General features: G+C 60.5%; 1 protein-coding gene and 1 pseudogene across 1 annotated transcript in view; both read left to right on the forward strand.

Annotated features, from left to right (window-relative positions):
- The window catches only part of DIP2A (disco interacting protein 2 homolog A), a 73,879-nt gene that overhangs the window by 36,095 nt on the left and 13,284 nt on the right, over positions 1-24,500 (forward strand). Inside the window, exons 19-38 of the mRNA XM_025040318.1 lie at positions 577-713; positions 1,141-1,221; positions 1,532-1,659; positions 3,172-3,286; positions 8,049-8,250; positions 8,383-8,492; positions 8,655-8,735; positions 8,819-8,942; positions 12,922-13,043; positions 13,128-13,239; positions 14,153-14,265; positions 14,703-14,833; positions 15,292-15,460; positions 15,907-16,077; positions 17,627-17,688; positions 18,231-18,288; positions 20,076-20,150; positions 21,347-21,521; positions 22,080-22,203; positions 22,681-22,853. Coding sequence (XP_024896086.1) covers positions 577-713; positions 1,141-1,221; positions 1,532-1,659; positions 3,172-3,286; positions 8,049-8,250; positions 8,383-8,492; positions 8,655-8,735; positions 8,819-8,942; positions 12,922-13,043; positions 13,128-13,239; positions 14,153-14,265; positions 14,703-14,833; positions 15,292-15,460; positions 15,907-16,077; positions 17,627-17,688; positions 18,231-18,288; positions 20,076-20,150; positions 21,347-21,521; positions 22,080-22,203; positions 22,681-22,853 — 2,463 coding nt within the window. The remainder of the gene's footprint in view (positions 1-576; positions 714-1,140; positions 1,222-1,531; positions 1,660-3,171; positions 3,287-8,048; positions 8,251-8,382; positions 8,493-8,654; positions 8,736-8,818; positions 8,943-12,921; positions 13,044-13,127; positions 13,240-14,152; positions 14,266-14,702; positions 14,834-15,291; positions 15,461-15,906; positions 16,078-17,626; positions 17,689-18,230; positions 18,289-20,075; positions 20,151-21,346; positions 21,522-22,079; positions 22,204-22,680; positions 22,854-24,500) is intronic.
- LOC112471656 lies at positions 23,703-23,821 on the forward strand (annotated as a pseudogene).

A 24,500-nucleotide genomic window follows, 5' to 3' on the forward strand; every position in this document is an offset into this window, starting at 1 on the left:
TTATTTAATTCATCGCTGAGTGACTCAGTGCTATTCCATGGCTGCTTGTTCTGTGGCAGGGCTGGGCAGCCTGGGGCTGCTGCGACCAGACCCATGAGGTCCCCAGGGCCGAGGGGTGGCAGCGGGTAGGCACGTCAGGGAGGGTGCTTCTTAGTGAAGGCAGATCAGGTGATCAGGTGACAGGCTGTGGGAGGGGCCACACAAGGCCTCTGTGACAGAAAGGGCCCAGGACATAAGTGGGGTCTGTCAGCACTGAGACAGGAACCACCCCGGCAGCAAACCTGCCAGATGGTGACCATCAGCAGCCGGGCCTGCCCGCACCTCCCGTGGGTGTAGCAGGGGTGCTGGAAGACTCGTGCCTCTGAGCATGAGCCTCCTGCCCGTCCTGGCTGGTCATGGAACCGTCGCTGCCCTGTTCCACGGCCTCAGCTCGGTTTGCGCCATGCCAGGCCTGTCGGAAACGCGCGTGAGAACTTGCAGCACGGGCCTGCTCGTCTCCGCGGCTGCAGACGTAGCAGGTCTGGTGAGCGAGCCACCTAAACGTGTCGACGCTTCTGAGGGCGGTCTTCTTTTCAGCTAACGTGTGCGTAGTGAAGGTGGACGGCGCCCCGTATCTGTGTAAAGCCGACGAGGTTGGGGAGATATGTGTGGATTCCAGTGCGACCGGCTCGGCGTACTACGGACTGCTCGGGGTCACGAGGAACGTCTTTCAGGTTTGTGCTTTCAGCCGACGGTGAGTCCCCCGGGCATTGAGCGTCGGGGCGGCGCCGTGGGCAGCAGGCGGTGCCCTGGCTTCTCAGCTGGGTCGTCTCACGGTCAGGCGCCTGCAGCCATAATGAGATTGAGGCCAGCACTCTGCGTGCTACAGCTGTCGGGGTGTCAGGAGAGCCCAGTGAGCACCCACATGCTGAGCCAGGGCCTGGGAGCAGTGGTGAAGCAGAAGCAGGGATATGGGCCCACCGGGGGCCCACCGGGCGTGGAGCGAGGGCCCCTCATCAGCATGCAGACTCGGCCCTGGGCAGCCTCCGCCCCTCGGCAGATACAGTCGCCCCCCAGGGCCACACCCTGGCCCACGGGTCCCATTGGCGGGATGGGTGGCTATCTGCGAGCCACAGCCTGACCACCGCCCGCTCCACGCAGACTGCCCCGCTGACTGCGGCAGGAACGCCCATCTCCGACAGGCCCTTCACCCGGACGGGGCTGCTGGGCTTTGTCGGCCCTGTGAGTAGTCCCACGCAGGGCCCGCGCCCCCCGGGACAGTGCTCAGCCCCGGATCTCACCCTGCCTCCAGCCCGTCAGCATTCAGTGCCCTTGCCCAGCTTTGCCCACAACTGTGCTCCCACCTCCAGCCCCCAATGCCCCTGGGCCCCCACCCGAGCCCACCAGCCTGTGGGACCCCTCCCTCCCACGGTTGCCCTGGCCCCAGCTTCGGTGTCGCCCTGGGCATGGGCCCAGTTTCCATGTGCCCTCAGTTCCTCGTGGCTGGGCCTGCCCGCGTGGCCTGCGTCCCGACCAGTGCCCTTGTCCTCAGGATGACCTGGTCTTCGTCGTGGGCAAGCTGGAAGGGCTGATGGTGGTGGGGGTTCGCAGACACAACGCGGACGACGTGGTGGCCACTGCGCTGGCCGTGGAGCCCATGAAGTTCGTCTACAGAGGCAGGTGATGCGCTGTGGCCCTCCGCACTCCAGGCTGGCCGTCTGCCCGCAGCGGAAGGCAGGCCCGGGACTGGAGCCCGAGCGTCCTGCTCATCAGAGGGGCCTCTCTAGGAAAGGGCAGCGTTCACGGCAAGCGCGGCAGAGTTAGTGTCCTCGCTGTCCCCAGAGCCGTGCAGCTCTTGAAGGGGATGGGACCCAAATGTACCAGTGGGCACAGGGGCCACATGCACGGCCACACACACTGGGACCCCGAGCTCTGTGTCCCCCAAAACCCCCAGAAGCCGAGTCTCCCTTCTCCTAGGGCTGTGCAAGACATGGAGACCCCACCTTGCTCCTGGGGACAGTCAGTTCACCTTTCTGGCTGTCGGGCAAGCACTTGACAGACTTTCGTTCCCCCTGAGCTGATACATGGACCCCTGGCCTGATACAAGGTCCCGTCCGGCCCCCGAGCTCCTTGTCATGGGGACCTGCGCCCTGGTGCTGGTTGGCCACTCAGGGCGCGGCATCTTCCAGCCTTGTTCTTCTCAGGAAGTGCTTTCGTTGCTTGGACTGGGTACCTGTGAGCCCGGCCGGACCCTTCCTCTGAACAGATCTTAAAGGAGCCACAGGGGTTTCTGCCTGATGGAGCGTCAGCACGGCCTGCTGCCTGTGCCCAGTCAGGGTGACAGGCGTGGGGTAACCATCCGGGAGAAACCAGCAGGGCAGGCCTGTGGGTGCACACAACCTGGTGTGTCCTAGGTGCCACCGCCTGTCCTCACAGCAGAAACCAGCAACACTGCCAGTGCGAGTGTCCACGGGGTGACGTCAGAGCAGCCGCAGCTCTCTGGGGTGGACCTCAGAGACTAGCTGCCTCCTTGCACGGCCACCAGAAGCTGATGGGGCCTGGGAGTGAAGGCCCTGCTCAGAGTGCGCCAGCCCGGGCAGTCGGCTGGGTGTGGGGCAGTGGCTCCCTGTCCCCACCAGGGACAAGCTTGAGGACCACAAGCATCCCAGTAGAGAACCACAGCCCGCTGAGTGTGTGTGCCACTGGGATGTTAGCAACATGACATGAGCTGAAGAAACCACCAGAAACCATTGTTCCACAAAGAGCAGGACAGACGGCATGGGCCGCAGGGCAGACGCAGCCAGGGAAAGACTGGATAAGCTGGGGATTGAGATTGAGGGACCATCCAGAGGTGAATGGGACGTTTGGAAGAAACGTGGGGAGAGATGGGGAGAGAGGAGAGTTAAAAATACCGTTCGTGGAACTCGTAGGCAGAAGTGTTTGCACAATCAAGGAGATTTTCTCTTAGCCACATGCCGGGTGTTTTTACTTCGCGTGAAGTCCCCTCTGCTTCCGCGAGTTGGCGCACCAGTGAGTTTCAGCCACGGTTGGGGGGACTGGTGACCGGTGGCTCTGTAACTTCTCAGCAGGCAGCCCCTGTCGCGTTGGCCGTAAACACTAGCACTTCGGCATCTTCCATTCAGGCGAGAGGGATGCCCTTTGCCCGGTGGTCATTTTTGTCCTCATCCTCAGGATCGCTGTGTTCTCGGTGACGGTGCTGCATGACGACCGGATAGTGCTCGTGGCGGAGCAGCGGCCAGACGCCTCTGAGGAGGACAGCTTCCAGTGGATGAGCCGTGTGCTGCAGGTAGGCGCGGGGCCCGCTCTTCGTCCAGCCTGCTGTCGCCGTGCAGGTCGGGCGCGTGCTCGTGCCTGCGGCTCCCCAGCCCGTCCCTCCCACCTGCTCGGGGTCTGGCAGCCGTCATGGTTCTGGAGCGTCCAGTCGCCCTGTGCTCGCCTACGGGGTAGGGCTGAGCCTCTTGGCTTGCAGAACCCCCCCCCCCAACACACACAGCCCCTGCACACAGGAGGCACTAAGCAAGCTGGCTCGTGACGATGCGGGAACAGTGGCTTGAAGGCACGTGACACCACACAGGAGTTAGTGCGTCCTTGTTATCTGATGCCAGTCCCAAAAGCTGCGGTCAGGCAGAGGCTTTAAAACGCAGACGCCTGGACGCAGACTGGCCGGCCCGGGGCGGACTGGACACGCACACAAGCCCGCCTCTGCGCCCGCGGCCCTTGACGATTCACTGCGGATCTGGCAAGCTCTGCCGTGAGTCCCGAACGCCCACTCTCTGGGTCCCGCTGTGGCTGCAGGCCCTGCCGGCCTGGGACGCGCACTACTCAGGGCGGGCATGCCGTCCCCTTCCCCCAGCATGTCCACATTCGCATCTTTGCATGTCGAGCTGGAGCTCAGCGTGTGTTCTTTGGTGGGAACGGGCAGCATTCGTGAGTAGACAGGTAGACGAGTGGCTCAGCAAGGGTGTCCCTCAGCTTTACCGAACATGACTTGGGTATGGAACGAGCCCGTTTTTAAGTGGCAGGTGACGAGTTCTGACACGTGAGTAATTAGGATAGGGAATTCCCACTGTCCCAGCGGGTTCTCCCGTGTCCCTGTGTGGTCAGTCCCCAGCCCCGCCTGCACCCCGCCTGCCCAGCCCCAAGACCCTCCAGTGGCTCTGCATCACTGCGGACGATGTGCTTCCTGAGGGGTCACAAGTGTCCCCCCCCACACCGCCTGTATCCGTCAGTGTAAAGCTGGACCCGCGTGCTGCCACATGGACCAGCTCACCCTTCTCATTGCTGAGTTGGGTTCCTTTGAGTTTCCTCACATCCTGGTGGACGTTTGGGCTGTTATTACCAGAGGACAAATCTCCAGGTGGATTTCAGTTCTAGCCACTCTTCAGGGATAGTCTGTGGTGTCCCGACACCTCCGGGTCCATGGTGTACTGTTGGCGCAGCCACAGCCACCTGAGAAAGGACACTAGTGCAGAATAAGCACAGTCCAGGAAGCTGTCTCCACGTCACTGGCCCAGGGAGCCCCATGCTTCAGAGGGAGGAGTCACGACATTTATTTTTTACAGAAGTCTTTATGTTTTCTTTTGGGCTATTTCTAGTACACCATACACAAAAAAAGATGAGTAGAATGACCCCGTTCCATCACTCTGCTGCAACAGTTGTCCACCTGGGGCTATGCGCGCCCCACTTGTCCACCCCCTTCTCCCTCGGGGGCATTTTGAAGCAAAGACCAGACGTCACGTCATTTCCTCTGTGAAGATGTTAGTATTTATTTCTCATATAAGAAGAAATACCATGATCACAGCTTAAAAATTAACAATGATTTTTTTTAATTTTTGTTTATGGAGGGAGCGATTGACATAGTTGTATCAGTCCAGGGTGGACAACGCAGCGACCCGACGTTTGTCCGTGTTGTGGCGTGGCCCCCACCGTGCGTCTGGTAGCATCACCGCCCACACTCACGAAGCCCTTGTTCTTGCGACGAGAACGTCTAAGGCCCACTCTCTAGCAGCTCCCAGGCACAGAGTGCGGCGTGTGCCCTGCAGCCACGCGCTCTGCGTCACACCCAGGACTGACCGCCCTTGGCGCTGGCAGTCGTGCCTTTTGACCCCACCCCCCCCCGCCCCCGGCTCTTGTGACCGCCAGGCCGTTTCCCGTATCCACGAACTCAGCCGTTTTGATTTGTTTTGCTTTTTAAATTTCACGTGTAAGTGAGATCGCGTGGTATTGTCTTCCTCGGTCTGACTTATTTCACTTAGCATGACGCCCTCTGTGACCGTCCGCGTTGCAGGTGACAAGATCGCATCCTTTCTGTGGTTGAATAATAGTCCATCGTGTGTATGTCCCACTCCTTTACCCGCTCGTCCGTCAGTGGACACTTCGGTCGCTCCCGTGTCTCGGCTGTCGTAAATAATGAACACAGGGGTGCATATGTCTTTTCGAATTACATCGTTTTTGTTTCCTTTAGTTAAATACTCAAGAGTGGAATTGCTGGGTCACGTGGTTGGAAGAGCCTCTATACTGTGTTCTGTAGTGGCTGCACCACTTGGCAATCCCACCCACAGTGCTCGAGGGCCCCCTTTTCTCCGCATCCTCAGCAACGCTTGTTTGTCGATTTACTGATCATAGCCATTCTGACGGGTGTGAGAGGGCATTTCACTGTGGATTGACTTTGCATTTCCTGATGATTAGTGACGTTGAGCATCTTTTCACGTATCTATTGGCCACCTGTGTGTCCTCTCTAGGAAAATACCTATTCAGATCTTCTGCCCACTTTTTAACTAGACTGTCTGGGGGAGTTGTATACTGTTGAGTTGTTTGAGTTCTTTACATATTTTGGATCTTATCCCCTTATCAGATACATGTTTCCTCCCATTCCGTAGGTGGCCTTTTCATTCACTGACGGTTCCCTTTGCTGGTCAGAAGCTTATTAGTTCAATCTGGTCCCACTTGTTCATTTTTTATTTTGTTGCCTTTGCTTTTGGTGTCAAATTCAAAAAATTATCACCAAGACTCACGTCAAGAAGGTTACCACCTGTGTTTTCTTCTAGGGGTTTTATGGTTTCGGGTCTTACGTTCAAGTCTTTAATCCATGGAAGTTCATCTTTGTGCAAGGTTTAAGATAGGGGTCTAGATTCATGCTTCTGCGTGTGGCTGTCCAGTGCTCCCAGCACCGTTTGCTGGCGAGGCTGCCCTTCCCCGTCGTGTGCTCCTGGCTCCTTCGTCATGAGTCGGTCGGCCGTCGGTGTGTGGGTTCATTTCTGGGCGCTCTGTTCCGTCCCGCTGGTCTGCGTGTCTGTGTTTCTGCCAATACCGTGCTTTGTGTTACAGTTTAAAATCAGGAATGTGATGCCTCCAACTTTGATCTTCTTTCTCAAGCTTGCTTTGGCTATTTGTCTTTTGTGGTTCCGTCCAAATTTTAGGATTGTTGGTTCTATTTTTGCGAAAAATGCCATTGGCATTTTGATGGGGATTGCAGTGCGTATGGAGATGGCTTTGGGTGGTGGGCATTTTGACAGCATCTTTCTGATCCATGAGCACAGACTGTCTCTCCATTTGAGTCTTCAGTTTCTATCATCAGCGCCTTACAATTCTCAACATACAGGTCCTTGATGTTCTTGGCTGAGTTTATTCCTAGATATTTTATTCTTTTCGATGTAGTTGTAAGTAGAATGGCTTTCTGAATTTCTCTTTCCGGTAGTTATTAGTGTATGGAAAAGCAACAGGTTTTTGTATATTGCTTTTATAGCCTGAAACTTTGCTGAAATCATTTATTATTTCTAATAGTTTTTTCGTGGAGTTTTCAGAATTTACTGTATATAATATCATGACATCTTCAAGTAGAGAAAATTTTACTTTTTCTTTTCCAATTTGGCTGCCTTTTGTTTCTCTTTTCTTTCTTTACCTTGCCTGATTGCTGTGGCTAGAACTTCCAGTACGAGGTTGAATAAAGTGGGGAGAGCGGGCGTCCTGTCTGGTCCTTGGTCTCAGAGGACAAGCCTCCAGCTTCTCGCCATCGCATGTGCTGTCGGCTGCGGGCTCCTCAGGCCTTTGCACGTTTAGGTTTGTTCACTCCGTACCCACTTTGTTGAGAGTTTTTGTCATAACAATAATTTTTGACGTAATTAAATATCTAGTCGCTATTCAGATTTCCCTGATTATCTGATGTCTAGTTTGTTTGTTAGACTCGAGATCCAAATGAGGTAAAAAATCGCCCTTGGTTAGAACAGGTCTCGAGTCTTTTTTAATCTGTAGACTCCTACATCGTGAATCTGTGCTGCTAGCTTCACCACAGACTCGAGACCACAGGGTCCCAGCTCACCTCACTGGTGTTCCGTCTCCCAACTGAGCCGGCAGGATCGCCCGTCTCCTGGGGCCAGCGCACACTGCAGTCTCAGGTGACGCTCCGTGCTCAGCCTCGGCCTCAGAGCAGACTTCGAGAGCAGCATAGCTTGGTTTTCACTCCTTTTGCCAGCAGGTCGCGGTGTTCGGCCCCCTTGGCTCCCTCTGTGGGCCACACCACCAGCCTGGTTCCGGTTTGGTCGAGGTCATTTGTCCCACTTTGCTTCTGGTCGTTAGGGAGTGCTTTTTAAAGTTCTGAGTGCTTCGCGTATAAAGTATACACATGGCTCCAGAGTTAAGTCTGGGAGCGGGGCATCCTCAGAGGGGTCCAGCTTCTGCCCCGCTGCTCACCGCTTCTCCCGCAGGAAGCCGCCTCACACGGCCTGTGTGATGTCTGACTGTCCACGTTTCAATGCAAGCGGTTACAGACTTGTGACCATGTGTACCCAGACGTGTGTGTGTGCGCGCGCGTGCGTGTGTGTGTGTGATGCTAGAGAAAGTGTACACGTCTCTCTTTCTGGTTTTCTTATTTAACAAAATGTCCCCGAGGGCACCCTGTCGCCCTGAGCTCTGGTTGGAATGTCCTCACTCAGTGAGCCGCCCAGCCTTCAGCGACTCAGCGGCCTGCAGTCGGCCAGCACATGCTCCAGTGCTGCTGTCAGCCAGCGGGCCTCAGACACAGCCCCTGCTGCCCTGTGTCCTCCCTCCAGGCCATCGATGGCATCCACCAGGTGGGCGTGTACTGTCTGGCCCTGGTTCCCGCCAACAGCTTGCCCAAGGCTCCTCTCGGCGGGGTTCACATCTCCGAAGCCAAGCAGCGCTTTCTGGAGGGGACGCTGCACCCATGCAATGTGCTAATGTGCCCTCACACCTGCGTCACCAACCTTCCCAAACCTCGCCAGAAACAGCCAGGTTAGTCGTGCGTCACGGCCGTAAACGGGGGGCAGCCACACTCAGGGCCGAACGGTGCTGGTTCAGGTAACAGCGCCGGTGCCGGTGTGGGGCAGACCCCCCAGCCCCTCACACAGCCCCACCGCCTCCTAGAGGTCGGTCCTGCCTCCATGGTCCTTGGGAATCTGGTCTCTGGGAAGAGAATTGCACAGGCCTCGGGGCGGGCGCTGGCTCACCTGGAGGACAGCGACCAGGCAAGGAAGGTAAGGGCCCAGCGCCGGGCGGGTGAGGGGGCGCGTCTCGGGGGAGGCAGGTGAGGGTCATGTCTGGGGGGGGCGGGTGAGGGGCGTGTCTGGGGGGCGGCTGAGGGGCACATCTCCCCGGGGGGTGGGCGAGGGGGCTCTGAGCCGCGTCACCTCTGCCAGTTCCTGTTCCTGCCGGACGTGCTGCAGTGGCGGGCCCACACCACTCCCGACCACCCGCTCTTTCTGCTGCTGAATGCCAAGGTGAGCATCACCTCGCAGGGTGCTCAGGGCTGGGAGCAGGCACTCTGCCCGGCCCCGTGCTGACGCCCTGATCACTTGCCTAGGGCACGGTCACAAGCACAGCGACCTGTGTCCAGCTGCACAGAAAGGCTGAGAGAGTGGCCGCCGCTCTGACGGAGAAGGCGAGGCTGAGCGTCGGGGACCATGTGGCCTTGGTCTATCCCCCAGGTGAGCACACCCAGCCGCGCCAGACTCACCTCGCCCCTCCCGTGCGCCACGCGGGACCCCGGTGGGCTGCTGGCTGTGGTCCTGCACCACTGCTGCCCAGACGGCCGAGCTCCCAGACTCAGCGTGGGGTCCTGCAGCACGGTAGCCTCGTCCCCAGCCCCGTGTCACTCGTTGGAACGTTGGCGCTGGCTGCCGTCGTCCTCGCGCCATTCTCCCCTCTGTGCTGCTGTGACGAAGCAAACAGCCTGTCCCCACCCCCAGCTCCTCCGCCCCCAACCAGCCTCCGTCCTGACCTCTGGAGCCCTCGTTTCTTTGTGACATGACCCCCAGACATCGCGGTGTGGTTTCGATGCCGTTTTGGGGTCTAATCTCCAGGCTCTGTCTTCCCTCCCGTCCTTGCGGCCGCGTGGCCCTGCCGTTTCCCACGGTGGGTGCTGCGAGCGTCCCTCAGGGGGTGCGTCCCTGGGCGCCACGGCTCTCGCAGGCGCAGCGCAGACACGGGGCCGACGCGGGTTCCAGTGCCTCGCCGGTCGCGGGATTGGGCCGCTGCATCGGAAGCCACGCGTTGAGTGGGCTCTGGTGGCGTTGGCGGCCACTGTGCATCAAGTCCGTCGGGAGTGGCTGAAGTGTTCTGTTCTGTGCGGTTTCTGTGGAATGAATTTTGTTTCCTAACATGCTCCAGGAAGCAACCTACAAACCCATGGGTCTAAGCATATTTTGCGAGCTTCATTCCTTTGCAGTTTTTCTTTATTGAAGCTCAGATTGCCCCATCTTTGGCCAAAGGAGCGTCTTCTGTGGCTCTGCGAGTCTTTTGGATGTGGCATTTCGTCCCTGGAGGCCTCCTCGCAGTGGGTGGGCCTGGCTGCCCCAGGCCCATCCGCGCCTGTCCTGCCCCCGACCTGCAGTCAGCCATCTCCCCACGGAGCTGTCCCGGTGCTGCGGGGCGGAGTCCGGGCAGGAGGGCGCTCGCTTCTGGGTCGCTGCCGTCTGTGGCCTTCCAGCCAGCAGCGTCCGAGTCTCAGCTGCCGTCAGGGCTCCGAGAGCCAGCTCCTCCTGCGTCCACACTGCACCGCACAAGTTTGGGATGACAGGGCCTTTGTGAAATCGTCTGTGTCACAGCACATTCTCCCGAGTCCCGACTCTGCAGGACAGGACAGAGTGGGATTCAGATTTGTCAGGCACTCCGTGTCTTGCGTCATGCGTGGCGTTCCCAAATCAGCAGCCATGACACTGTGACCCCGGCCTGATGTGCGAAGCACTTCAGTTGCCACACACTGGCCGTCCCCACCCCTCCCACGGCGTCCGTCCCCCTCCCTGTGGCGCTGACAGCCCGTCGTCTGGGGCTGGTTCTGTCGTCAGCCCCCTGGAGGCTTGTGGCGCCATCCGAGTCCTTGCTTGCTGGCAGCAGTGTGTGCACGCTGAAGTGGAAATTCGCTTTTGCTGCATAAAGACTCCCTGACGTGTGTTTCTTTCCCGAGCATCTTACGTCTGTTCCTGCATTTCCTCCTGGCCTCGCACGTCCCGTCTGACGAGAACCTGGTTTTCTCTTGCGAGACTCTCGCTGTTTTTTGCCCAGGTGCGAAAAGGAAGTTTTTCCTTTTCTGAAAGTCCAGGATGCAGGCGACACTGGTTGCTGTGGGCCGGTGTTGTCACGTCGGAGGGAGGTCCCCTCAAACAGGCAGCTTCCGTCTCCTCGGTTTCGAGGCAGTTTCCCCGCCGAGTGTCCCGCTCCGACCGTCTCCGTGCTCCCCGTGCCCATGTGCCGGATCCGTGTCCAGCAGCCGTCGTTTCCTGTCAGGTTTCTGCTGCTCAGGGCTTCGGGCCTCCCCTCCCCGTCGGCCCCTGGAGCTCCCTCTGCGGCCCTCACTCCCTGCTGCGCCGCCCCCGCCGTCGTCTTCGGTTTGGAAACGAGTTTCTGTGGTTTCTAGTTCTTCTCTCATTTCTTCCTTTTTTTCTAATTCTGTTTACTGTTATTTATGGTTCGTATCCCCTTCTTACAGTATTTTAGCACATTTAAAAGTCGTTTCCATCCGTCGTCTGCCTTGTGACTTTGTGGGGCCGTGACTCGTGGTGGCAGCTTTCCGAGGTCTCCTGACTGTGTCCCCGACTCCACTCAGCCTGACCTGTCCCTGCTCTCGTGTCCACACTGCCTGACGCGCCCCCCGCTTCCAGTGTCTCTTCCAGTGGGGGGCCCTGCCTGCTGTTGGGGTGAATCGCTGTTCTCCAGCCTCCCCAGCGAACAGTGGGGGAGCAGTGTTCTCGCTGCCCCACTGTCCCAGCTGTCCGGCCAGACCCACAGTTCTGGAAACACAGCGCCGGCCATCTCCCCGGTCAGCCTGTCTGATCTCAGTCAGTCCAGGGTGACTGTAGCCCCCACGTACGAGGACTCGGGGAGCACCCCGGCGTACGGCGGGCATCACCCTGAGAGGCGGTGCCAGGCTGGGGATGCTGGCTGCAGTCCCCCCTCCCCGGGCCCCTCGCCATCCATACTGCAGGAGCTGAGAGCCCGGGAGGACGGGCGTTCCGGGCTCAGGGCCCGGGCTGCAGGCACGTGACACGCAGGAGGTACTTGGGGACGGGCGAGGCTGTTGCGAACGCTTCAGAGCAGGAGGAGGAAACAACGGGGACAGTGCAGCGAGCGTCTGAGGGACACAGGGGCCGACGCGCCTCTACTTCAGGGCACGTTGACGCTGCTGGTGGAGATGTACTCAGAAGCGCGGGGCGCACGGTGGAGTTCCGAGTTCACGCTGGGACGCTGGCTATAGGCGGGAAGCAGACGGGTGGGTGGGCCCCGGGCCGCAGTGGCACAGGCCCTCCGCAGGGGAACAGGGAGTGCGCGTTGCTGGTTTCTTGGGGTGAGTCCAGGACTGTCTTCTGATTTTGAAAGCGGTGTGCAGGAGGCGCAGGAGGGTGCAGGCTGGTGGGAGCCCCCCAGGGAGCCAGCGTGGCGGCAAGTGCTGTGCGAGCTCGCGGAATGAGCGCTTGCCGACGCCTCTTTCTCGCGCAGTTTGGCAGTGTCTGCGGCACGTTGGCAGAGTGACCATGCTGGGCTGAACACTCGCACGGCTGGCTGTGTGTGTGCCGCCCTCAGTGTGGCCCGCGGGCAAGGCCAGGTGGACGTCCCGGAGCAGCGCTGGGGTGCAGCCTGGCCCGCCGGTGCACTCAGGTCCCTGCGCGTGACTGCGCCGAGCTGCCCCTGCCCCAGTGGCCACGTGGCCAGTTCCCGATGGAGCACTGGGACCTGCAGTCTGGGGAAACCCAGGGATGGGGTTAAATGCAGCAGGCTCCTCGAGACTCTGGAATCGAAGTCTCCCAGGGGCCGATGTCCTGTGGCCCGAGGGTGCCAGGCGAGCCTTGTCTGAGTTGAGGGCGACTCCAGCGAGGCCTCCAGGGTGTGGGGCACGGCTGCTCTCAAGTCAGATGAGTTCAGGACGGGCCGACAGGTTCCAGGTGTGGGGCGGTCCCGGGGGCGGGGGCTGCAGGCCCACAGGGAAGGTGCAGAGCAGTGCCGGGAGCCACATGGCGTTGTGTGGTGGGGAGCAAGGTGCGGTGTCCGGGCCTCCCCGCAGACCACAGCTGCTCCCTGAGAGGCCCCCGGCCACAGCTGTGCGCCGTGTTGCTGCCCTGGGCGCGTGTCCGTGTCCCCTCCGTGGTGGACAGCTTGCCCCTCAAAGATTTCCTCATCGTGCTCGTGGGGTGAGCCCCATGTCTGCATCGCACCCGGGGTGGTGGTCAGCTCGCTGCCCCCTGAAACCCAGGCCGCACCCCTCCGCCCTCGTGGGCCTTGCGGGTTTGCGGGCAGTGTCGCTGCCCCAGGCGGCTCCTGGCCTCCCGCCTGCCGTGCCACCAGTGCCTCAGCAGGTGGGCCGTGCTGTCCGTCTCCCTAGAGTAGGTCACACCCTCTTGAGTTTCCTGCCATTCTGCAGCACGAGACGAACCTGCGCCTGACCCCGTGCTCACTGTCTGACTCTGTCCCCAGGGGTGGACCTCATCGCCGCCTTCTACGGATGCTTATACTGTGGCTGCGTACCCGTCACCGTGCGGCCCCCGCACCCCCAGAACCTCGCCACCACGCTTCCCACCGTCAAGATGATCGTGGAGGTGTGCGCGCTGTGGGCCCCCCACCCCCGGGCTCCGGCGGGCTCCCCAGGGCCCAAGTCTCACTGCCCCCGGCCCCTGCTGCAGGTCAGCAAGTCCGTGTGCGTCCTCACCACGCAGGCCATCACGCGGCTGCTCAAGTCCAAGGAAGCCACGGCCACCGTGGACATCAGGACCTGGCCGACCGTCCTGGACACGGGTGCGTGTGCTCGACGCCCCCAGACGGCCCTGTGTCCTCCGCTGCCTCTGCCAGAGAGGGCTGGGCGAGAGCAGCTAAGGAGCGTGGTGAGGGGGCTGCAGAAACGGGCCCTGGCAGCTGCACTCCTGGTGGCCAGTGGCCACCTGCTGGGGCCAGCACACAGCTCACAGGGTCCCTCAAGCACGTCTGTGCCCGTGGGGAGCAGAGATCCTCGTCTGAGGCCTGTGAGCCTGTGGCCTCTCATGTCCCCACTGTGGTGGCACACACTCTCATCGCTCCTCCCGCCACTGGGCAGTGCTGCCACACCCCACACACTGCTCGTGGGAGAACAGGAAGGGCTGAGAACCTCTGCTCCCTGTGCCTCGTCCCGTCGCGTCAGCCTGGGGCTGAGTTTCTCCCCCACAGGAGATACCGCAAACAAGCAGCACCTAGCCGGCTCCTTGGTGACTCAAGGTGCACGGCCACTTGGGTGCCAGCCAGTGAGCAGACAGGAGTCCCTTCTTGCCAGTCTCACCTGGAGGACACATGTCCTTGGCTCCCAGGTGCCGCCCCTGAGAGGCAGTCAGGGGCTGTGCTGTTGGTGCCTGCCCGACACCTTCGGCAGGCGAGGGGGCATGTCCATGGCGCCCTTGCTGCAGCCGAACTCGTGCATCCTGGCTCACCCAGGCTCCGTCATCTGCATGTGGCTCTAACTCCCACTGGTGAACAGAGCGTGCCCCTTCCTGCCCACTGTCACCGTCCCACACGCCCACGCCTCAGGGCAGGTCCGCACCGCATGACATCCCCCTGAAGGTTGAAGTGAGCGTCCCTTGCACACGCACAGGCAGCACTCCCCGCAGCCCAGCCTCTGTCCGAGTGCCCCAGTAAGAGCCGCACCTCACCTGTGAGAGCCTGATGAGTGTCTTCTGTTCAGCAGACGACATACCGAAAAAGAAGGTGGCTAGTGTGTTCAGGCCACCCTCCCCGGACGTGCTCGCCTACCTGGACTTCAGCGTGTCGACCACAGGCATCTTGGCGGGCGTGAAGGTGGGTCCTCTGATCACAGCCCCGACACGGGGTGGGCAGAGGGTCTGGGTGTGGGTGTCTGCAGGCCCTGCCTCCCCTGCAGCCTGAACGGCAGGATTGCTCCTTAGAGGTAACCCTGGGCTTAGGTCAGCCTCAGAGCAGTGCACGTGCTGCTGTCATAAGGTGACGTCTAACCTTCCGGATTCATGGCTGGCTGGCCTGAGGAGCAGCTGGCTTTGGGCAGTCCACCCCCGTGCCAGGAGCCACGTGCTCCATTAAAATTCCTGATTGTCCTGAAGCTTCATTCAGGAGGTCTTTAGTGCCACTGCCTGGCATTGCCGGTTCACGTGGGGATCTGACCGCCACCCTGTATGGGGGTGACCGTCTCTGGCCTCTAAGGACCAGTGACCCTTCCCTTCCTGCGCCCACTGAGTAGCCCGTGTTCTTTACTCCCTGAGATGTCGCATGCAGCCACCAGTGCCTTGTGCCGCTCCATAAAGCTGCAGTGTGAGCTGTACCCCTCGAGGCAGATCGCCATCTGCCTCGACCCCTACTGTGGCCTCGGCTTCGCCCTGTGGTGTCTGTGCAGGTGAGTGCCTGCATGCGGAGCATACAGACGAGTGCGCAGGTGAGTGTGCAAGAATTGCACCCCGCTGCACCCACCTGCTGGGTTGGAATGTCGAGTAGTTCTTTCGAACCTAATGCTCTAAGACACATTTTGGATGCCGGGAAGCCAAAGATACACACGTGAGTGGGATCGTTTGGCGGTGGGGTGGGTTTGAGTCTGGGCCTAAGGTTGAGTGGAAAAGTAAACACGTTTTTCATTAAATACAAACGCTGTTCATGGGTGAGGCCTTGATCCCATCAGATACTAGGAAGTGGTAGCAGGTCGTCAGACGCAGAGGGGGGGCGGCCACACTGTGACTGCAGACCGTCTGATGTTCGGAGGCGGGTAGGGGACTCACTGGGCGTTCCGGGGAGCAGTCCCCCAGTTCTGGGCGGCGCCTGGGTGGAGCCTCGCGGATGACCTGACCTTCGACCCCACAGTGTCTACTCAGGACACCAGTCTGTGCTGGTGCCTCCACTGGAGCTGGAGAGCAACGTGTCCCTGTGGCTGTCCGCCGTGAGCCAGTACAAGGCCCGCGTCACCTTCTGCTCCTACTCAGTGATGGAGCTGTGCACCAGGGGCCTGGGCGCGCAGACCAGCGTCCTCAGGGTGAGTCCCTATGGCCGTCCGCCCATGGTCCCCTCAGGAGGCGCCCAACCAGGAGCTTCTAGGTGCACTCCAAACGACCACTGGAATCTATAAACTCCACACAGGTGGTGGCAACAGAAAACCCTTTTTAGGCGCAGAGCCCTGCCAGCTCCAGTCCCTCCCCAGCCCCGCCCTGCAGGGAGCTCCTCCTTCCAGTCCGCACCCTTAGTCCCTGCAGCTCCGGAGGGAGAGGAGGGTGTGGTGTGGGCAGGGATATTGGGGGGCGGGCCCTGAGGACCTGGAGCGGGGCAGGCGGGGACCCTCTTAGTGTTTGAGGCCAGAGCCCATGGAGGCGGATGGCTTTGTGTCCCGGCCTTGCTGCGCTCATACCCGCAGAACCGAGCGTCGCCTCCTCCCCTCGGGAACCCCAGGACGTTGCTCAGGCCCCGCCCCACCTCCTCCCACAGATGAAGGGGGTGAACCTGTCGTGCGTGCGCACGTGCATGGTGGTGGCCGAGGAGCGGCCCCGGATCGCGCTGACTCAGTCCTTCTCCAAGCTGTTCAAGGACCTGGGCCTGCCCGCGCGGGCCGTCAGCACGACGTTCGGGTGCAGGGTCAACGTGGCCATCTGCCTCCAGGTGAGGGGCCCGGGCCAGCGCCGGCTCTGAGTCGTCCCTGTGGTGTGCATCGTCTTGCCACCGCCACCTTCTGTTCTCTGCGCCTTCCATGTTTGATTTCCAGGTAGTTTCTCTTTGAGAGTTATAAGGGTTTTATTTTAAAAGATGGTCCGTAGTCTCGATGAACAAAGGCTTATGTGGAAAAGACAGTTTTCAAGCAGTGACTATTATCTTACCTGGAAGAATCTCTTAAATTGGATGTAATGTGCAGTTAATTTTTTAAAGGGCATAAACTTCTTTTAGACATCTAGCAGTTTTAACTTGAAACACTAATAAATGTGATAATTTGTATCACTCCGGTTTGTTTTTGAGACATTCAGGTCTTTTACATTGTAAAAGGAAGCAGAAGTCTCAGAAACCCAGCAGCTAGCCACAGCGCTGTTTACTGCTGCTTCAGGGGCTCGGGCTGCTTCCCAGACTTTGTGTTAGCATCTCGATTTCACGCCTCCAAAAACGTGCTGGATGCCTCCCAGCCACACAGACAGGCTGTCGGGGGAGCAGGCACATCGGGGCCGAGCAGGGCCCTCGTCCCACCCTGCGTCTAAGAGCCACACCCCCTCACTCACCATTCGAAGGTGTCGCCTCAGCTTGTTGGCATGTGGGATGCTGCGTGTGGCTGCAGAAGTCTTGGTGGGACGTTCACGTCTGCCCTTTGAGCTGCAGTGGCGCGTTGTGCTCTCTCACCGTGTGTTGCTCACGTGGCCTGTCGCTTTCTGTTTGTCTCCCGTGCCGTCTCCTCCTGCCTCGCTCTGCTGGCCTCCTTGGCCTCTGTCAGCCCAACAGGCTGGGAAAGCTGGCTGAGCAGGTATGACCTTGACCTTGACCCCGCCTTGCGGCCCCTCTGTGCTGTCCCCCATGAGCTCATATGGCCTTGTCCTCAACTCCAGACGAACACGTGTTTCTTTTGCTGGCTCACTCGGCTCATAGTGGATGCTATTTGGCACATTACAAAAGGTTCTTTGTAATCAAATTTAAGAGCAAAGCTGTTTTCAAAATAATTTAGCATTCATCGTATTGCTTCTAGAGGAAAGGCTGTTTGGTCTCAGTGAGGCAGTGTTTGTTACGTCGCCGGGGGTTTCAGAGTGACGGTGAGCACAGTGGCCATTTAATTGGCTGTTCCTTATCTAATGAAACAGAACATAACGTCCCTCACTCAGGGCCCACGTCCAGTTTCAGGAGGGAAGCGAGGACGTCACCCTGGCTGACCTTGACTGAGCCGCTGCTGTGCTTGGCCCGCAGCAGAGTGAGGTCGCCCGGTGAGAGGCCAGGCCCCTCCCCACGGTGGGGTCTTCCCCATAACGTGGAGACCAGGGCTCAGACCTGAAGCGTGAAGTGGTACCATCTGGCACGTTTATTCAGTGTTGCCGGGTGTTTCACTGATGCGGTCAGGCCACGTGGACATTAGGGTGGCAGGCATCGGTGCCCCTGGGCGGAGGCCACGCTGTGTAGATGCAGACACGCTGCTGAAGCCGCGCTGAGTGTCAGGGTACCTCTGTTGCTCTCCTTCCAGGGCACGGCCGGCCCGGACCCCACCACAGTCTATGTGGACTTGAGGGCGCTGCGCCATGACAGGTAACGGTGTGCAGCTGGGTCTGCCCCGGCAGACAGCTGGCCGAGCTCCTTGGGGGAGTCTGGGCCTCCCCCTCTTCGTCCCTGTGTCCCCATGCCTCAGTCAGTGTCCCTTTGTCTCATTCCCACGACTGGGAAGGCCAGAACGAGTGACTGGACATTTGATGGTTAGCTTTTTATGGGTTGAGGGCAAGTAGACCAACCAATGGCAAGGAGTTTTGTACGTGACCCCATTTTGAGGCAGGTCTTAGTTTTCACATCGGTATGCGTGTGCGGGGGCAGAAGCGTGGCAGCTTGAGGTGGACAGGTGGAGCGTTCCGAGAGTCCCAAAGCAGCCTGGAACGAGCTCCCGCCCTGGGGGAGAGGGCCCGTCCCCTGTGGCACCAAGGTCACAGCATGGTTGTGACCGAAAGCCTAGGGCCTTGGCTCTCGTCAACAGACTGGCCGTCACAGTGACACCCACGGATTACCCGGAGTCGCTGTCTTAGAGACGGTCACTTATGTAGTAGATTTCATGCCGAAGCCTTTCTCTTATTGATTTTTAGGGTCCGTTTGGTAGAACGGGGTTCTCCGCACAGCCTGCCGTTGACGGAGTCTGGGAAGGTAGGGGGGCTGCAGCTCTCCCGTGGACACAAGTGGCGGCGGGTGGGCCGGGGGGGGCCTCCTGTCACCATGCACGCACACAGACCCGAGACCCAGAGGGACCCCTTGGGCCAGGGCTGGACGCCTTCACGCGGTTCTGGAGCGAGGACCAGCACAGCCACGCAGCTCAGCCCCGGCCCGGGTGGCAGCCAGGATGTGCTCCCCGCCAGGGCCCCAGGCAGCAAGTTGCCACCGAAGCGAGTCCAGACCTGGGGAGGCCCCGGGAGCCCGCGGGTGACAGGGTGGGGGTGTGAGAGACACCGTGAGCCGGAGGGGTAAGCAGGCAGACCCAGGGCAGGTTCGGGGGAAGGAAGGGAGCCCGCAGCCTGACCGGACGTGTGAGAAGACGGTGTGACCGAGTGAGCCTGGCCAGGGGACAGCAGAGAGCAGGCAGGGCCATGCGCAGCTCCTGCCACCGTCGCGGTAGGCCGAGGGCGCAGGCGGGCACCAGCTCCATGCCTGCACAGCCCAGCCATGAGAAGGGGGGCGTGGCGCACCCACGCAGCCTGGAAGGGCCCCCCAACTGCTCACTCCTCCCCTGGCCACGGCCGCCCTCAGGCGGGCAAGGGGTGCGTGTGCGGGGCGAGCAAGGGCAGCGGCCACGGGACTGGGCAGGGGGTCCACTGGCCAGAGGTCCTGGGGGCCGTGGGCACAGGGAGGCCGGGGTGACAGCCTAGATGGGGGACGAGGAGGAGGCGTGGCCGAGTGGGCAGGAGGGTGAACCCGCTCGGCCGAGGCGTGGGTACGGGGCCCTCCCGGCCTCCGGCCCCGGCCGGGCGCACGCTCAGCGGGTGCGGTCGCTCTGACCTTCCGCGAGCCAAGCGTGTGCTTCCTGCCTCCTCGCGTCGCCAGCAGCCGCGGGAGCTTCTCCCCCCGTCCGACGGGCTTTCTCCCCTGTGCTCCGTTGTCACCATAACTGTGCCTAACGGGTTGGTGCTCTGGAAAGGGCCCTGGCTGCAGGTTCAGGCGGGCCCCACGGAGAGAGGTCAGAGCCTCCAGCAGTGTGTCCAGGAAACAGAATGGTCCCACGGGCGGCACGTGGCAAGGGCGCCACCACAGGGGGAGGAGAGCGGGGCCTGGCACTGAGCACGGGCGACAGAGCCTGTACTCAGGCCCTTCCTGCCCCTTGTCCCTCGCCCACCTGCCTGCTGGGCCCCACTGCCATCTCCAGTTTTAGACGTGAGGAAGCCGAGGACACGGTACACGAGACCAGGCCCGGAGCAGCCAGGCTACCAGTACAGAGGGTCCCCAGGACCAGTCATGGGGTGCCTGACCTGTGCGCCCCTGGAGTGTTCTCTGTGGGGCCTGGGAAGAGCCAACACCTCCGTCTGTCCTGGGTACACGGTGCAGGTCTCAGCGGTGGGACTGACAGAGTCACGGGCTCTTCATGTTTAGGGTCCCTGCCCAGAACCAGAAGGCTGACAGAGCCTGGAGACAGAGCCCTTGCGGGGCTGGACGGCCCCCCGCAGTCACATGCACTGTGAGAGGCGGGCTTTCCCCAGGCGGAGCGGGGCTCGCGTAGCCCATCTGCCCCTCACGACGTCCAGGACCCGGCCTGTGCGAGGGACATGGGAAGGAGGCCAGGAGTCCTGTTCGTGTTTGTCTGTCGAAGTCTCTTACTTGTGCTAAAACTCAAAGTCAAATTCACATTGGCTTTAGACCCCTGTCCCTGGCTCATGGGCTGCCTGCCGTTCGGGCCCGGGGCAAGGGCCAGGCTGTGCTGCCTCTCATGGGGGCCCTCCTTGCAGATCCTCCCCGGGGTCAAGGTCGTCATCGCGCACACCGAGACTAGAGGGCCCCTTGGAGACTCGCACCTGGGAGAGGTGAGGCGGCCGCGCCGACTGGCCTCAGCACACACGTTTGCGCTCCCGGACCCAGTCCCCAGCGGGATTCCAGGGTTCCCTGGGATGAGCACCCCATGCCGGGTTCCCCAGCAGCACAGGGAAAGCTTGAGTCTTTTAGGAGCCGGAGGCCTGAGGGGCCAGCAGCATGGGGGGTGGGGCTTTGCAGACTCTGAGGTGGGAGAAGGACCTCCTGCTCCTGAGGACACGTCCCCAGGACATGGGTTCTGCAGGGCTCGTGGTGACAGGCCTGCATTTATGCGTGTGCGGCAGAGTAACTTGGGACAGGTGGGACTCACTACCTGGAGGCTGGGGTAGCAGGGAGAGCACAGACCTTGGCTTGAGTGCCTAGGTTGGTCTGTCATGATGGGACCAGTCTTGTGCTCCCAGTGCCAGACTTTGGGGACATGCCATGGAACCGGTGTCCTGGTACCAGGCAGCCACAAGGACCCTGCTGGTCTCTGCTGCGGACAGCTTTCCGGGTCCGGTGGGTGCCACACAGACACTGCCCAGTCTCAGTCCAATTGGGACCAAGTGTGAGTGAGCCCAGGGGCTCCTGGGCACTCAGCACCCTAGTGGGAACACGTCCCTGTCCCTGGGCTAGGCGGGTTGCTGTGGGGCCTGTTAGGTGATTGTGTGCCCCACGGTGGTCACGCAGGGCCTGCTCCAGGCTAGGGCCCATGTCTCCTGGCAGACAGCCCCGTCTCCTCTTCGGGTGCTGCCTTTGGGGACGTCTAGAGCCAGGCAACTGACTGTGGGTCCAGGGCAGGCCGTGTTTGGAAGGGTGCCCCAGGCGCCCAGGACACAGCACCACTGGCCCGTGTGCACCGAGGGTGCGTGTGAGCACACGTGTGCGGGCGAGCCTGGTGCTGTTTGAGCCTCCTGCCCTCCCTCGTCCCTTTGGACATGCAGGCCGCCCCGTCTGCATCACAGCGTGTGAGGCGAGGGGTGGGGGTCCCGGCACTGAGCTTGCCCTTGGCACAGAATCTTGGCCAAGAACACTCTGCGTGGAGGCCAGCAGACATACTGACCTGCTCCCCATGCTTTGCCTGTGACCCAGTGCACGGGGTGGGGACACTGCGGAAGCCCGGCCTCGTGTGGTGTTCTGTCCGTTCTCTGTGAACGGGTGTCTCCGATGGTACCTGCACTCAGCTTGTCGTGGTTCTGCGTGCCCGCAGATCTGGGTGAGCAGCCCTCACAATGCCACTGGCTACTACACGGTCCACGGGGAGGAAGCACTTCACGCCGACCACTTTAGTGCCCGGCTGAGCTTTGGTGACACCCAGACCACTTGGGCGAGGACTGGCTACCTGGGCTTCCTGCGGAGGACAGAGCTCACCGACGCCAGCGGAGGTCAGCACTGCGCGGTCTGTCCCCGCCCCAGGGGGCGCTGCTCCTGGGGCCTCCCGCCGCCCCGCCCCGCTGGCCTGCGGGGTGCCTGCGTCCTGACGCCAGGCATGGGCCGGGCCAACAGTGCTGTTCTCTGGAGACTTGTTTCTCCCTGCAGCTGCCCCTCACTGTACTCGCAGGCTCGGCCTCTGCCAGGGATGTGGGGGCGTTGGCCCTAGGCCGTCATGTGCTCCTCGGGCAGAGCCACCAGCTCGGCTCAGCAGCCGCGTGTGGCACCCTCCCCACACAAGGCCAACTGGTCCCGTCAGCACCTCTGTAGCTGCAGATGCTGCTGTTTGAGACAGGAAATGCCTAAAGAATCGGGTTCACGCCGACATCGTCATCTAAGTGGAGGGGACAGGTGGCGCCTCCGCAAGGGCCCCACGGCCCGTGTTCCCGGGCGGGAGGCAGCAGTGGCAGCTCCCCGCCCAGGGAGCCCGATGGGGCGGCCCGGGTGCGCGGGCCCTGAGTCTTGCCCCTGCGTCCTGCCCCCGCTGAGGGTGCCACCTCTGCCGTTGACAGAGCGGCACGACGCGCTCTACGTGGTCGGGTCTCTGGACGAGACGCTGGAGCTGAGGGGCATGCGCTACCACCCCATCGACATCGAGACGTCCGTGGTCCGCGCGCACAGGACCATCGCCGAGTGGTGAGCGCCGGGGACGCCTGGGGCCCACACACCCCGCCCCTCGGGGTCCAGGCTCTGGACTCGCTCCGTGGAGCCCGCCCGAGACCCCGCTGCCCTTTGGTGTCCCTCTGTTTGTCCTCTTTCCTCGTCAGCTTTAAAGCAGGCTCTGCCCCGGACGCCGAGGCGACAGGCACGCCCCCCACGGCTGCTGGAGCTCGGCCCAGGGGGAGCTGCACCCGGACTCGTGACTCCTCCTCGCGTCGGGGCTCGCGTTGGGGCAGGTCCAGCTCTGAACGTGAAGTGGCACTGCCGCTTCCTGGCCAGAAGTTTAGTTAGAGCAGGCGTCCCTGTGAGCACAGCCGGCGGCACCCTCGAGTCGTGACCGTGTCAGGCAGCAGCACGTGTCAGTGCACGCGCTTCCCGGCGCGGCACCACCCGCCTCGTGTCCGCGTCCCCCAGAAGCCAGGGCGTGTCCCTGACGCTGCCTTCTCCCTGCAGTGCCGTGTTCACCTGGACCAACCTGCTGGTGGTGGTGGTGGAGCTGGACGGGCTGGAGCAGGATGCCCTGGACCTGGTGGCCTTGGTGACAAACGTGGTGCTGGAGGAGCATCACCTGGTGGTGGGCGTGGTGGTCATCGTGGACCCGGGCGTGATCCCCATCAACTCTCGAGGTGAGAAGCAGCGCATGCACCTGCGTGACGGCTTCCTGGCCGACCAGCTGGACCCCATCTACGTCGCCTACAACATGTGATGGCGTCACCCAGGGAGACACTGCACTGTCACAGACCCCCAGCACAAAGAACCCCGTTTCCCCGGGACACCACGCCTTTCCCCCTACTCTTACAGGCTCGTCTCAGAGTCCCCCAGATCTCCCTGAGAAGCCACTTCCTCAGTTATTCTAGGTCACTTTTCAAGGGCCCTTCCACAAACATAAGCATCAGTATTTTAACGGGGGGCGCCTGGGAAAGGCACGGAAGGCCGGGAAGGGCACCGCGGGGCGAGTGTGCTGCAAGTTTGCACTTCCTCAGGCGAGAAACATAGTTCTTGGTTTTCAGAACGTAGCAATTTATTCCTAGTCCCGATGATAAGGTCCTGTGCAGAGTCTGTGTGAGGAGGGACTGGGGCTGCCCGGCCGACTTGGACCGTGCCCGAGGGGCCGTGTGGAAAGGCCGTGGAAAGGGGACGGCCCCCCACGGTGTTCCCACCGCCACTTTCTCTGTTGAAACAGGCGTGCCCAACGGGCTAGCACGTTGTCACTGGCACTCGATAAGTGCCATCTGGGGCTGTCAAGGTAGATGCCCTGTTTCAGAAAGATAAGCCAGCATTTAGTTGTGAGCCATTTCGGGTTTGTGACTTCATGCTTATTTTCACGACATCACCATATGAATTAGTACGTGGAAGTGTGCTGGTGGTAGTTTTGTCTCAAGTCACAGATGTAGAAGCTGTGGCAGAGCCCCTATGGCAGGCAGGCTCGGCCTGGCCTTCACTTCTGGAGTTGTGTGCCTATAAAATTTGGCCAAGTCTATGGCCATGCCACCCTGAACGTGCCCGATCCCGCCTGATCTCAGAAGCTAAGCAAAGTCGGGCCTGGTTATTACTTGGGTGGGAGACCACCTAGGAAGACCAGGTGCTGTAGGTGTTAAAAAAAAGAAAAAAAAAAAAAACTTTTGGCCAAACCATATTCAGTTACTTTATTTCAGCGTGGCGAGACTGAGCGACGTGATATCATAGTAACCCTAAATCAAGGCAGAGAATGTAAGTCCTTTAGAAACTTCGAAGAATTTGAAGTGAAGTGTGAATCTAAGAGTATTTTTATATGGCTGGCAGTGTGTGTTTCCTGAAGCGGTTGGGTTTGGGGGATCCAGCGTGGGAGACTTTGTGAATCATGAGTGCTTCGTGGAGACAGCCAGGTTTTCTGCACTTTGCCTGGATCAGTGCCTAGCAGAACAGTTGTTATCCCTCCACCATTCCCATTCCCCACCAAGGAGGTCTGGCCAACACGCGGACTCACAGCTCCCGGTGTGTCCGCCCGCGGTGGTGCAGCCTGTCGCCCACGCGGGCGTCACTGCCCTCCATGGTGATCATGTACACACGCTGCGTGACCGACCGCTTGATGTACAGAGGTCGTCGCCATGGGCTAACGGGTGTTCCTTATGCCGGCCGGGGAGAGAACCCTGACCTTGATGTTGTAGCTTTATAGCAGACAAATACTGTAAAAATTTTGTATTGAAAAGTAGGTGGCAGTAAGACAAAGTGTCTTGAAATTAAGACTTTAAGAAGCACATTAAAATGTTTTAAAATTACTCTGGGAATCCTGT

Source organism: Pteropus alecto, unplaced genomic scaffold, assembly GCF_000325575.1.
Source record: "Pteropus alecto unplaced genomic scaffold, ASM32557v1 scaffold339, whole genome shotgun sequence".
Taxonomy (NCBI): Eukaryota; Metazoa; Chordata; class Mammalia; order Chiroptera; family Pteropodidae; genus Pteropus; species Pteropus alecto.